The sequence below is a fragment of the Channa argus genome, chromosome 13 (assembly GCF_033026475.1).
Source record: "Channa argus isolate prfri chromosome 13, Channa argus male v1.0, whole genome shotgun sequence".
NCBI lineage: Eukaryota > Metazoa > Chordata > Actinopteri > Anabantiformes > Channidae > Channa > Channa argus.
The window spans coordinates 16,433,910-16,446,106 of record NC_090209.1 but is presented as its reverse complement, the minus strand read 5'-3'; the positions used below and the strand labels follow the sequence as shown (position 1 = coordinate 16,446,106).

The 12,197-nt window shown below is 40.0% G+C and overlaps 3 protein-coding genes across 3 annotated transcripts; 1 reads left to right on the top strand and 2 right to left on the bottom strand.

Annotated features, from left to right (window-relative positions):
- Positions 1 to 415: 415 nt before the first annotated feature.
- Positions 416 to 2,467, bottom strand: ppp1r3da (protein phosphatase 1, regulatory subunit 3Da). Its single transcript, XM_067527930.1, has 2 exons — positions 2,251 to 2,467; positions 416 to 1,905 (listed from the first exon to the last, which is right to left on the bottom strand). The coding sequence occupies exon 2, from the start codon at positions 1,875 to 1,877 to the stop codon at positions 954 to 956; it is 924 nt and encodes a 307-aa protein (XP_067384031.1). The 5' UTR covers positions 1,878 to 1,905; positions 2,251 to 2,467; the 3' UTR covers positions 416 to 953.
- A 263-nt stretch (positions 2,468 to 2,730) lies between these two features.
- Positions 2,731 to 6,801, top strand: fam217ba (family with sequence similarity 217 member Ba). Its single transcript, XM_067527928.1, has 4 exons — positions 2,731 to 3,259; positions 3,331 to 3,427; positions 3,928 to 3,992; positions 4,087 to 6,801. The coding sequence occupies exons 1-4, from the start codon at positions 3,153 to 3,155 to the stop codon at positions 5,498 to 5,500; spliced, it is 1,683 nt and encodes a 560-aa protein (XP_067384029.1). The 5' UTR covers positions 2,731 to 3,152; the 3' UTR covers positions 5,501 to 6,801.
- A 173-nt stretch (positions 6,802 to 6,974) lies between these two features.
- ttll9 (tubulin tyrosine ligase-like family, member 9) lies at positions 6,975 to 11,797 on the bottom strand. The gene is made up of 14 exons (XM_067527929.1): positions 11,659 to 11,797; positions 11,278 to 11,324; positions 11,102 to 11,194; positions 10,916 to 11,027; positions 10,638 to 10,823; positions 10,465 to 10,533; positions 9,347 to 9,437; positions 9,178 to 9,218; positions 8,992 to 9,079; positions 8,653 to 8,711; positions 8,360 to 8,556; positions 7,791 to 7,904; positions 7,326 to 7,450; positions 6,975 to 7,108 (listed from the first exon to the last, which is right to left on the bottom strand). The coding sequence occupies exons 1-14, from the start codon at positions 11,671 to 11,673 to the stop codon at positions 7,038 to 7,040; spliced, it is 1,308 nt and encodes a 435-aa protein (XP_067384030.1). The 5' UTR covers positions 11,674 to 11,797; the 3' UTR covers positions 6,975 to 7,037.
- Between the last annotated feature and the right edge of the window lie 400 nt (positions 11,798 to 12,197).

Genomic DNA, 12,197 nt, shown 5'->3' with positions numbered 1-12,197 from the left:
GTAGGAACTGTTGTAGAGGCTTAACAGTTCTTTCAAGGATAAAATGATTCATGGCAACTAGTCATTGCATTAAAAAAATGTACAGGTTATATAAATATGCAATTGAGTAAAATGTATGGATAAATATGTCAGGAGGTAAAATAATAATACATATATTTTTATTTTATACATTTTTTAATTTGTATAGTATTTTTAAAGTCTAAAAAGAGTTGCCTAAAATGGTCACATTTTTCCTAAAATCTCCCAGTAGTTTATTCCTGTCTAACATTAACATAATTATTGGTATTAATAAATTTTAATTAATTTGTTTAAAAGGCTACAAAAAAGTAGATGAAAACCCACTGAGGTGAAAGTTCAGGTTTCAATCTAAATAGAGTTTATACAAAGAAATAATAATACAAGCTGAACATGATGTGAAATTACGTTTTATTGGTAAACAAAATAAGCATTTATTCTTAAAAAACAAATTATATTATCTACACATGGTTTGGGAATTTGGTTTGTGGCTACATTTGCTTCCAGAATACACTTTCAATACAGAGCAAAATGGATCCGCAGACCAAATTCCGGCATTTTATAAAATTATTTTTATGTTTTCAACACGCTGGAACAAAATATTTTAGTGTGTTAATTTCAGTTTAACTGAATATTTATTCAAAGCTCACCCGGCATCATTTCATTACAGTGCAGTTTTACAGTATAGCCAAGAAATTGCAATAATATCTTTTAAAAGAAAGCACAAAAGTAAAATGTTGGCACTAAAGCTTGAATCAAGTTGTTGCATTGTTGTCTGACAAAATCTGTACAGAGTTAACAGTATAACTTTATTTATACTGATTTAGAGAAATTCTTTGTTAGCATTAGTTGCAACGCAGTTGTTCTTTTTTAATAACTTTTTATGACAACAGCCATAAAGTGCTTGTAATAGGTTTCTTCTACCCACAGCCAGCATCTTAAATGAAGTGCACCATGCTATCCTGGCATTCTTTAGGTACAGTGAGCTGGTAGTTATGGCAAACTAATTTATAATTCTCACCATCATTGTTGTCCCAATATTCAGCTCCACATACTTTGTACTGAATGGCAAATTCTAACACTGCTCCTGGATGCAGGAAAGGAGGAACAGGCAAGTGGAAATGAAATGTATCACAACTAAGTGAGCGTCCTCCTCCTTCCCAGGTATTGGTGATGGAGGACACCCAGGAGGCCTTAGTTTCGGTGCAGCTCTTCCACTCTGTAAATGAATAGCGAGCAATGACATCTTTCTCAAAGTCCAAATTGAGGACCTGAGTGATTCCAATGACACCAAGCTCAAAACAGAGGACTCTCTCCAGACACACTTTCTGTTCACAGAGGCGATGCAGGAATGCTGGCTGGTCACCAGGTTGTTGGGAGAACAACGGCTTCATGTATGGCAAAGAAATCTCCAGATGCTTTCCATCTGCTAACTCTGCACCCATCAGTAATCTAAAGGTAACATGATGTGGTACAAATGGATCCTCTCCAGATTTGAAAAACCTGATATCTTCCAGGTCGAGCCCCATAGCGTCAATGAACCGTACACCAACATTTCTGGTTTCTTTCTTCTTCCTTGCGGTGGAAGGCAGAGAGTGTGACCGTTGTCGAATGATGGGCTTAGGTATGGGTTCACAAGACAGACTGTGGTGGCACTCCTGTACTCTTGGCGGAGAGACTCTGGGGCTTGGCGGACGTATTGGAATCGGCTTCTTTACTGTATTAGGTGTGTCAGCTCGAAGCATGTCAGTCAAGCGGATTGTCATGCAGGGCCTTGAGACACTGCTCTGAGAGCTGGCCATCTGCGGTTCAGATTTTGCAGGGGCGATCCTCTCATGTCCAATAAACCACCCTCTATCCATGATGTGTGAAAATTAGTGTCCTCCTCCACTGTAAATAAAGTTAAGCAAAATGTACTGGTAGTAGTAGTAGTATGAATATTATGGCACTTTTAAACACAAAATATATTCCAATCAAAGAACTAATAAACCAGTTGTCACATTTGTAAACTCGTGTCACCAAAAGTTTCATGATGTTGTGATGAAGATTTTACAAGAACAGCGACTGTGGTTAATTTAACACGACAGAAACAGGCGCAGCTGGAAAGCGAGTGGGCGTTTACTCTGGAGTACGTGACTGGGTACCCGTGTGCAATCTATAACTCTCTCTCTCCTCGTACGGTTCTTAGGATTATGTAAATATAATTTAATAAAGTAGATGTTTATATCAGCTCACCATTTCAAGATATGTAGATTTAGTAACACTTAAGCCACAGGACGTCGCGCCTGCTTGACCTTCCATTTAAAGTAGAATTTTTTTTTAGCTGCGCGTTTCCGTGCGTTATTGAGTCTCAATACGATGCAAATCACATAACCTGATTTATAACCGCTAAGCACCGTTACAGCGCTGTCAAAATACACACGTCTGGAGATTGGTTTCACTGGAGATCAGCTAACATGCGCGCACAGTGCAATATGAAGCCGCAAACGGACCAGAAGGTCACTGACGCTGCATGGGAGACTGAGTGAATTCGGATTAACAAATAAATGTGTGCGCAATATTTTTAAGTTTTTTTTTCTACAAACACGGAGTTGGGCGTTTTCCCACTTGTATTCCTTATTTGTCAATAGTCCCTACACTCAAGGGCTTTTGCGGGCTTCGTTTGAAAGAACGACTGCTATGCGCGTACTTCAATTCCCATGATGCACTTGTGACGCTCACTTCAACGCAAGCTGCGAACCACTCAGCAGCAGGTAAACAAACCCATCTGACAGGGACGGCAAGCCAAACAAAGCGTAAGCGCTGCTTGACCGTCTTGCATTTTTAATGGCGAGAAAAATGACAGACGAAATAGAGAAGAGCCGTCTCTTGAGACCAGATTGTTAAAATATTCTCGGAGTCGTTCCTCAACAGCGATACGGGTCGACCACAAACAGAAAAACGAGTTTACACCTGCAACGGAAAGCCGACTGTCGACACCTGCGCATGATGCACTGCAGCACTTTAGAGAAAATGGGTGTTTTCAGCCTCATTCTCAGAATAGAGTATCAGATCCGAGATGTCGGTTGGGTTCTTTAGCTACCGCAGCATCCAATTGTGCTGGACTCGGAACAACATCCCCGCTGGCGACCTGCAACATGGGCCCAATTATGCAGGAACGCACAGCATCCGCGACACTGAAACGCGTCGTCTCCAAAGAGAAGATTCGGGTAAAAAATACCGAAAACAACGTACCAATAACCAGGTAGGCCACATTTTACACATTTAAGTGTTTTGCCTTAGCGAGTCTGATAAACCACTATCACGTTTCCACAGTTCCAAGAAAGGTAACAGGATGAAGAAAGCAGTAAGCCAGAAAAAAGGCCTCCCGGGACCTGATCAGGAAAAGGATATAGTGACAACGGTGCAGAAGGTGAGAGAATTCCACAATAGTGAATTAAAGGGCGTCTTCACCGATTTTAAGCTGGTTGCTTTTGGGTCTAGTTTGGGTAGTACATGTACCTAAATGCCATTAAACTCACCTTTAACTTCACTATATCAAAATATCTTACTACTTCTAGCTGAAAAATGCCACCAGATGACATAACTTGGAGGAACCTTTAGTTCAGATTATCTGATCCCCGTACTCTTGCTATAGAGGTTTTAATCATGGTCAACCTGCTTTTCTAGAGCTTCTCCAGATGATATCATCTGAACTACTAATGATGAAAAACTGAGAAATATTTTAATACATGGAAGTCAGAGGGAAGTTTAAAAGCCCTAAACTAAAGCCATAAAAGCAAGTTAAAAATTGGTGGTTGACCTTTAAAGATAATGTTTCAATTTCATTGACAAGGAAGCTACAGTTGCAACATGGGTTGTGACCAATATTAATGAAAGATAAATGAAAGAGCCACCATGATTGTTTTTCAGGGTGCACTGTCTAAAGGTGGCAGGGTCAAATCTGGCAGTACACGGAATAAAAGCCAACTATCAAGGTATGTATGGAGAGGGGTTTGCAATCTTACTAAGTGCTTTGCTTCAGCCAGACTAAATCCCTTAATAACAAGAAGATTGTCTGTCTCTTTACAGCCCTGAAGAAGAAGATTTGAGACCTCAGCTCCGCAAACACTTACACAGGAAAGAGGAAAAACGAGAAAATCAACGTGTCTCACATTGCAGCAATGAGGTGCAACAAAATCGTGTGGGGATGGGGAAAAATCGGCGAGCCCTGTCTTTGCCTCTGTCCCCAATATCAGGGCTACGACACATGCCAGCACATTCCCCAGTTCCCACCCCCACCCCAGAAGCACTACAGCAGCACTACAATCAGAAAGATGAGGACACTGACAGTGCCAGTGATCTTTCAGACTCTGAGAGGCTACCTGTATTGCCCTCTCCCTGCACCCCCTGTACCCCTCCTCACCTCAACCTTCGGGCCGAAGTCATCAATACTAATGACTTTCCCCCTGACTTCCCAGGACCTCGTGGGATAGTGGGTGATGAAAATGAGAGTGAAAAACCCATCTTCAGTTACCCAGACTTTCTTCCTCCTCCCTTCAACAGCTGGAGCCTGAGACAACTGGCTGTGTTTCTTCATACAGAGGGCCGTGGTGCTCCGCGGCCAAAGCCTGTAGGGTCCTTAGAGAAGTACCTAGAGAGGCTGCTGCAGTTGGAGTGGCTCCAGATCCAAACAGTGCAAGCAGAGAGCAGCCGTCCACCTGGGAGCCGTCCAAGGCCACAGAGCTTCCCCTCTGCTACCGGAGCTCACCCACCTAGGCCTCATACAGCTCCACCAACTCGACTCAACTCCCCTAAAGGGTTACGACAAAGCCAGCGAGCCTTTCCATTCACACCTGTCAACAACCCCCCATCACCTGCCTCAACTCAGCAACAGCTCTCCCGCTTCCCAGTTTGCCCTCACTGTCACATCCGCTACCCATTGTGCAATGGAAGCTGCTCTGCTTATGCCTACCAGCGCCACTCACGGCTTAGCCCGCTACTTGAGCGCCGAGCCACACCTGGGGCGCCAGTGAAAAGAAGCAGCAGTGAGACCCGAGCAACCTCCACAGAAGGTAGGAGCCCAGGAGGACAAGGTGGAGGAGGAGCCCAGACCCCAGTTAGTCCTTCAGCTGGAAGAAGTCATGTAAGACACATGCAGGCTGTAGGAAATGCTCGTAAGTATCCCCAGGAATGTGGAGCCAACCCAAACGGTAGAAGTCAGGTGCGGAAAAGTCGCGTCAGAGCTAACTCTGAGACAGATGTTAAAAAGGAGCCTGGTGGCATCAAAGCACCTGGTGCAGATAAACATGCTTTTGCTGCAAGTAAGCAAGAAGTAATCACCTCCAAGAGAGCAGAGAAGGACTGGCAGAGGATGGAGGCAGGAGGGCAGACTTCGAAAACTGCCGTAAAAAGAGCTGCTAAAGAGCCACAGTCTCTGTCCAAAGCGCCGCTTAGTAGTAAGCAGAATAGTAAAACAAAAAATGTGCATTTTGTTAAAAAGTAAAACATGAAGACCTTCAGAATAGTGCTTCACTTAATGGTTACTTGGTGAAAGAGCTTGGACCTATGCTAGCTTTCCATGTAATCTCTTAGATACTGACATGTTTTAACTGTTGTACAGCTGCCTAAATTTGTGTACAGCCTTTATAAGTCAACTCTGTCAGCCTGAGACCCTAATGTGGCGGTAAAACAGCATATATGTACTTAAACCGAAATGGTGTAGACAAACAGCAATTCACGTAAAATGTACAGTAATTATACATCATGATGCTCAACTGTGTTTTCATAGAAGGATCATTATAACCCTAACCCAGCTTTCATGGTAACTGAACTGTTGCACTGCAGTCATCTTTTAGTGTGCTACCAATGTTGAAGTAGAAAAAAACACGCATCTACTGTACAGTTGGAAAGCTTTTAGCATAAGTAATCCATAGTGAAGTTAAACACACAGTTACATTTTAGACATGGAATACAACCGTGGCCATTACTAGTGGAGTTTTTGATGTTGGAATGTGTTTCAAATACTCTTAATTTACTTAATGTTGCTTTTGACTTTTCTGTGGTGCCTCATGTTATAAGACAATATGTTCCTTAAAGAATCTTTGACTCAAGATGGAGGCGCAATGAATAGTCGTGTACTGCTGTAATGTGTTTCTGATATATTTGTGCAATGTTTTTACATTTTTGTTGAAAAGGGCTTTTCATGTATGAACAGCTTGAATTGTAGTCTATGATAATATACTGTATTTTGCATAGAGCTGAGCTCTCTATTATTGAAGATGGTGTAATGTTTGCTACGAATGTAAATGCATATTTTTCCAAATTTTATATACCATAGTTATATTTATGAAAAGTTTTGTGGTTGATTTGTCATCATTAGGTTAACATTGTCATGCACAAATGGAAAATTATTTAGTAAAAGCGCTGAATGTATTCTTAGGTCTACTGTGCTGTACTGTACCAGTTTCATTCCTGGGATTCAGTAAAATATAAACACATAGGTGTTAGGCTGCAACATTGAATTGTTATACATATCACCTCCATATTCCACTGTATACTTGAAGTTATTAGAACACTGTGTTTACTTTGGTGTGTTAACTGATTCTCATGCTCACTGTTTAAATTTATCAATGTAAATAACATTGTATGTATTTGTATTGCACTTTTGAATAGTCATGTAAAGTATCAAAGCCATAGATAGGGGCCAAGAGTGGCAATATTATAAATGTAATGTAAATTATGTTGACATGCAGGCAGAAAGATTATGGTACGTATTTTCTCAGTGTTGAATGCAAGTATTTGTAAGGCATAGAAATAAATGTTTTGCACACAAGGGGTATTAATCTGTTGGTTGTTGTTAGGAATGGCTAAAAAGGGTAAAAATAGCAGTCTTTATTACTGACACTCTGCGAAAATCTCAAACATAACCAGTTACACTTGTTAAATAATGGTAATTACTTGATTCCCAAGCAAAACATGCCAAGTTTGCAGTAGTTTTAAGTAAGATACTAGGGTACCAGGATATAAAATTGTAAGCGTGATTACATTCTCTTCTGGCCTAGAAATGGTTTCAGTAGTTGGCGAAGCTGCTTTTCTCTGTCATTGACACACCCTGGAACAAAGAATGAGTGCATGTTAGCAACAATGAGCAATAATAGAAAGGCAGAAGCTTTTTCACATGATCAGATACCATGGTGTTGATAGCATTAACACTTTGCCATATGTAGTAGAAGGCTTTTCCTTAAACTTTTATGTCTTAGAAAGGGAGCACAATACCAATGTCAATAAATATTATAAATGTATTACTTCGAATTATTAGCACAGGTTACCTAAGTGTGTATTGGCAGTAAAACACAAACTGCCAAATGTTTCTAGGTTCACATCCTCTTTATAGACAGGCCCATCGTTCCACATGAGATCATAGCCACCCACTCTTTTCTCTTTGCCCGTAAGCCTAGTGAGAAAAACAACGGTATATTAGAGAGCAGCACCTGCAGAAAGAGGTAAAAGGAACTCATTTGTTGCACATCATTTGCTCAGTGATGTGCAATAATCATTGTCAGTTGTTTATAGTTCCTATTACACATTCTGCTTGCAAAGTTTTTTGAAAAAACATTTTTCTCCATTTCCATATTCTTGACAGTCAAAAATGCCAAGCATATGCCAAATAAATCTGAGAAACAAAAACAGAAAATACCAATAAAGAATGTGATGTCTATAATATATGGGAGGTCAGAGAGCCCTCACACTCATTACCGTACTGACTTACAGTCAAAGGATTATGAGGCTTTTACCTTCCTTCCATATCAATAATATTCAAAGTGTCTTCCAGCAGTCTGCATTTCATCTCATAATCCTCTTGACTACTGGCCGTGTGTGATGGAGAGGCATTCACCTCAATTAACCACCTGCAAAAACACGGAAGACGATGGCATTTACCAAACATTTGTTTTAGCCTTTTCCCTACTCCGATGTGGAGCATCAAACTGTCAACAAAGATTGTGAGTTAACACATGGAACTAAATAAATGATACTGTACAAAATTTGCATTGGACAGATGAAATGTAATTAGTGTTATTATTTGCAATAGGATTATTGCATACTTGTCAGTTTTTTAAATATGATATACAGATTTATGAGGCTATTGACACATGGTTATTTTAAAGTCTAACACTTGCAGATTTACTGCTTTGTTTTTCAGCATCTAGGATTGAAACTCAAACGTCTCATGTTTGCTTGTCTGTGCATGTGTTTTTCTGTGCTTATTTGTGTGCATGCATGCCTTAGTTGTGTGTGTGAGTGAATACAATTAGGTAATGATGTATTTTGTGGACACGTGTATGCAATGTGTGTGAGCACTTACGGTTTGAGGTTCTGATCCAGTAGAATGTCATATCCATATAGCTCAAAGCAGTGTTTGTCATTTATAATGACCTTTTGCACACTCTGTAGACTGCGAACAAAGATGTTATCCATCTCTGTAAATAGGGTTTCTACCATCTCTCTACTGTGTTTTGCAGTCAGGTATCGTCGAAGCTGCTGCATCTGCCACTTACATCCCTTTTTAGAGATGAATAAAACAATGCAAGAATAACAACGTTACTATAACACAACACGTTACCTATCCAAGTTGTTCAAGGTGTTTGAATTACACACCTTTTCGGGATCATAGTCAGGTGCTGTTTTTTGAACAGCCACATTGGTGAGATGCATATCTGAAATTAATCATGAGGAGAATTTGAGAACTTTAATGACTTACTTCGACAGTGCCGTAGATGAATATGACAAAATTAGCCACATCAGCCTCAGAACTGAGGTCACACCAGGCTATTTAAATCTACCCACTGCATCAATATTTCATTTAAAAAAAGGCTCAACCTGTTAAAGGAAGTTTTGGTACTGAAAACCAGACTGTAACAACTGTAATGGTGTGATCATCTTCAGATGAATGGTAACAAAATGTCATGACCCCCCACCCCCTTAAAAAAAGGATACACTTGTCATCAATACTGCTAAGGGAGAATCGGGTGCTTGAGAAGCGTGCAAAGCCATCTCGATACAGCCAGGCCTTCAAGGGATTGTACTGAAATACAGACAAAAAATAGATGGACAACACAGATTCATGCATGCAACAAATTACATTGCGAATAAACACTATAATGTTAAACGTTTAATACATACTGATGTGACCAGCACATAGACCCTTAGATCAAATTTCCTGCCTGTGGGGGCAAAAAGCATAGAAATAAGTGAAGCAATTCCAATATTTCTGCATGTGTTTTTCTTATATTATTTGTTGAAACATGTTACAATGTTTTAAAAACACAAACAGGATAATTGAGTGGAGTACCACTAATTAGGTAGGGGTTCTCTATATAACGTTGTGCCACATAGCTTTCCACTTGAGCTGCATCCCTCTGTTCCTCTGAGCGGGTGCCATCCTGTTTAAATACACCATTATCAATCTGAATACGTAAGAATGTACAGTCACAAAAAAGTAATGGTATTGTTTGCAATTTTCTGTTTAGGCATAAAATGGTTATGAAATATGATCTGATCTTCACCAAAGTCAAAAATATCAACAAACCCCATATTTCTAAGCTGATAAAACATAAAAAATCATAATCTATTACAGTATGTCTTTTTTAAACATAAACATTAAATATACAAAGTAATGGTGGAAAAAGTAATGGCGACACCAGCCTTCCAATGTCATGAAAAGCCAACTGGAGTAAGGCGATAGCAAACCTGAAGTGCAATCAATGAAATAAGAATGGAGTTGTGGTTTAGAACTTGACAACCTTGAATTAAGAAATCTCAAACAGTATCAGTGTGCTATTGACAAGCAGCAGCAGCTGAAAGAAGAGATCTTAGAAGACCTACAATCAAGAGTTGTTGATAGGCATGTAGCTGGAAAGGGTTACAGAATAGTCTCAAAGACTCAACCTCAAATATTTAGCCCACAGTTAGACAAGACAGTTTGAGGTAACAGCTAAAGAGTTGAAGGATTCATTGGAATTAGTTAACATCCCTGTTCATGAGTTAACCATACACAAAACATTATACAAGCATGGTATCTATGGTAGGACACCATAGAGAAAGCCATTGCTCAAACAACCTTGCCGCCTGCCTGACGTTTGCCAAAGACCCCCTGACACTCTAAAAGACTAGTGGGAAAATGACTTGTGGACAGATGACACAAAGTTAGAATTTGGGAAGAACGCACAGCAACACATATGGAATTAAAAAGAGTGATGCACAGCAAAAGGAGCATCGTGGTTTGGGGCTGCTTGGCTGCCCCTTGATCTGGACCGGTTGCCAATGTAGAGGGGAAAAGGAATTCCCAAGTTGATCAAGGTCTCGTACAAGATAACATCAGGGTGGCTGTCTGCAAGGTGAAGATTAAAAGAAGCTGCGTGATGCAGCAAAACATTGACCCTAAGCATCATTGAAATCAGTCATCATTACCTTCTTCCAATCCATGATGTCTTTCAGTTTTCTGAACAGGAAAATGCCTTTGCCTTGAGATTTTGCTACCTAAAAAACAAATCAGTTGATTTCTATCACTGAAATGCAATTTGGTGATAGCCGTTTAGTTTCTGAGGTCATCTAAATACATTTGAGGCATTCTCTGGCTATACCGGCTTCATGATCCAGGTACTGCCAGGGCTTCTTTTGAACTCCTCTACAAAGAGGTGATATTCACTGGGCAGTGTGAAAGTACAAGGGAAAAAATCACATTTGGATGCCTCCATGCGACCATGTTCCCTTTCAAGGTTTTTACGGTATCTTTTGAGATTTTTCACCATGAGGTTTTTCCGAGTCAGCTGTAACATAAAAACATAACAGACTACATGACTTTTGATACTGCTAAAATATCCAGTTTAACATCTTGACATATACTAGAAGGATACCTCACCTCATAATGGTTGCGAAAATGGCTTATCCTTACATGTTCCTCCATATACGAATGATCAAAATTCTCCCTTAGCCAGGCAACATCACACCAGTTAAAATCCCACTCTCCATCACTATCAGAGAAGAATAGATATTATATGTAGGCTAAAGCACATAAAAAGAGAAGCAAACTCAAAACCCTACTCACTCTTTGACTTCAACCCAGCCTGGTCTCTGATGCAGGACATCCTGTATTGTGCTAAGTAGGCCACATTTATAACGCACACAACTTATCCCCTCCCTGATGAGACATACAGACAAAACAGTCAACACTACTATTAGAAAATTACTAGCAATTTTCCTCTAACTTAAAAGTGCACCCACCTATCTTCAATTTTGCCATTGTCATACGCAGATTTGTATCCAGATGACTGCAAATGTGAAGAAAGCACACCTTGATATGAATCTGTGTGATTTACAAAATAAGCATGTACAAATACTTTCTTGAAAACTGGAAATCGATTTGCTCAGACTTAACTAACGCTAGTTATTTGCTACTAACTTTAACGCTTCAACGCTCAGTTCGGGACTCTCCTATATGATTTAATGGGCAAACAGGTTGTTACAACAACTCAGGCAACACAATCGGAAAACAGAACTTTATTAACTAATGTAAGCTTAATTAAGCCAACATATGACTTCACTATCACAGTCACACCTTGTAACAAACGCTAATGTAATAAAGAAGTACACACAGCGCTTTACCTTATTTTTTGACATGGATGCGATCACCTTTAAATTGTATTTGCAGTGGTTGTTACTATACTATATATGAAAAACATGTGGACGTTGTTAGCAACAGCCTGCTAAATCAGCAAGAACGCGCTCCGTAACAGTGTTTGACAACTGTTACCACGGTAACCGCACCGCGGAGCAACAAAGGAAGATTGTCCTAAGGCGTTTCCCGTAGCGTGTAGAAGCGCAATACATACTGCGGCGTTAACCGTGTAGGCCTTCAACCTAAATAAAAAATTATGCTGTCAAAAATATATCGAGCAAATGTAAAATACAGGGTTTATGTAAATAAAATTTGTGTTTGCATGTCAAGGTTGACGTGCATTTTTCTTTTTGTTTGTAGGTATTTGGTCAAAGGAGGTGCTTTGCTTTTACTAGTGCTCATATTTACCACCTGGCGGAGCCAAAAGCTCGTCTAACTGTGTAGAATGATTTCCCCCCCCACATGCTTACCTTCAACGTCCCCTCCCCGCTTTGTCCTCAAATTTCTTTTTTTTTAGTGTTAAATA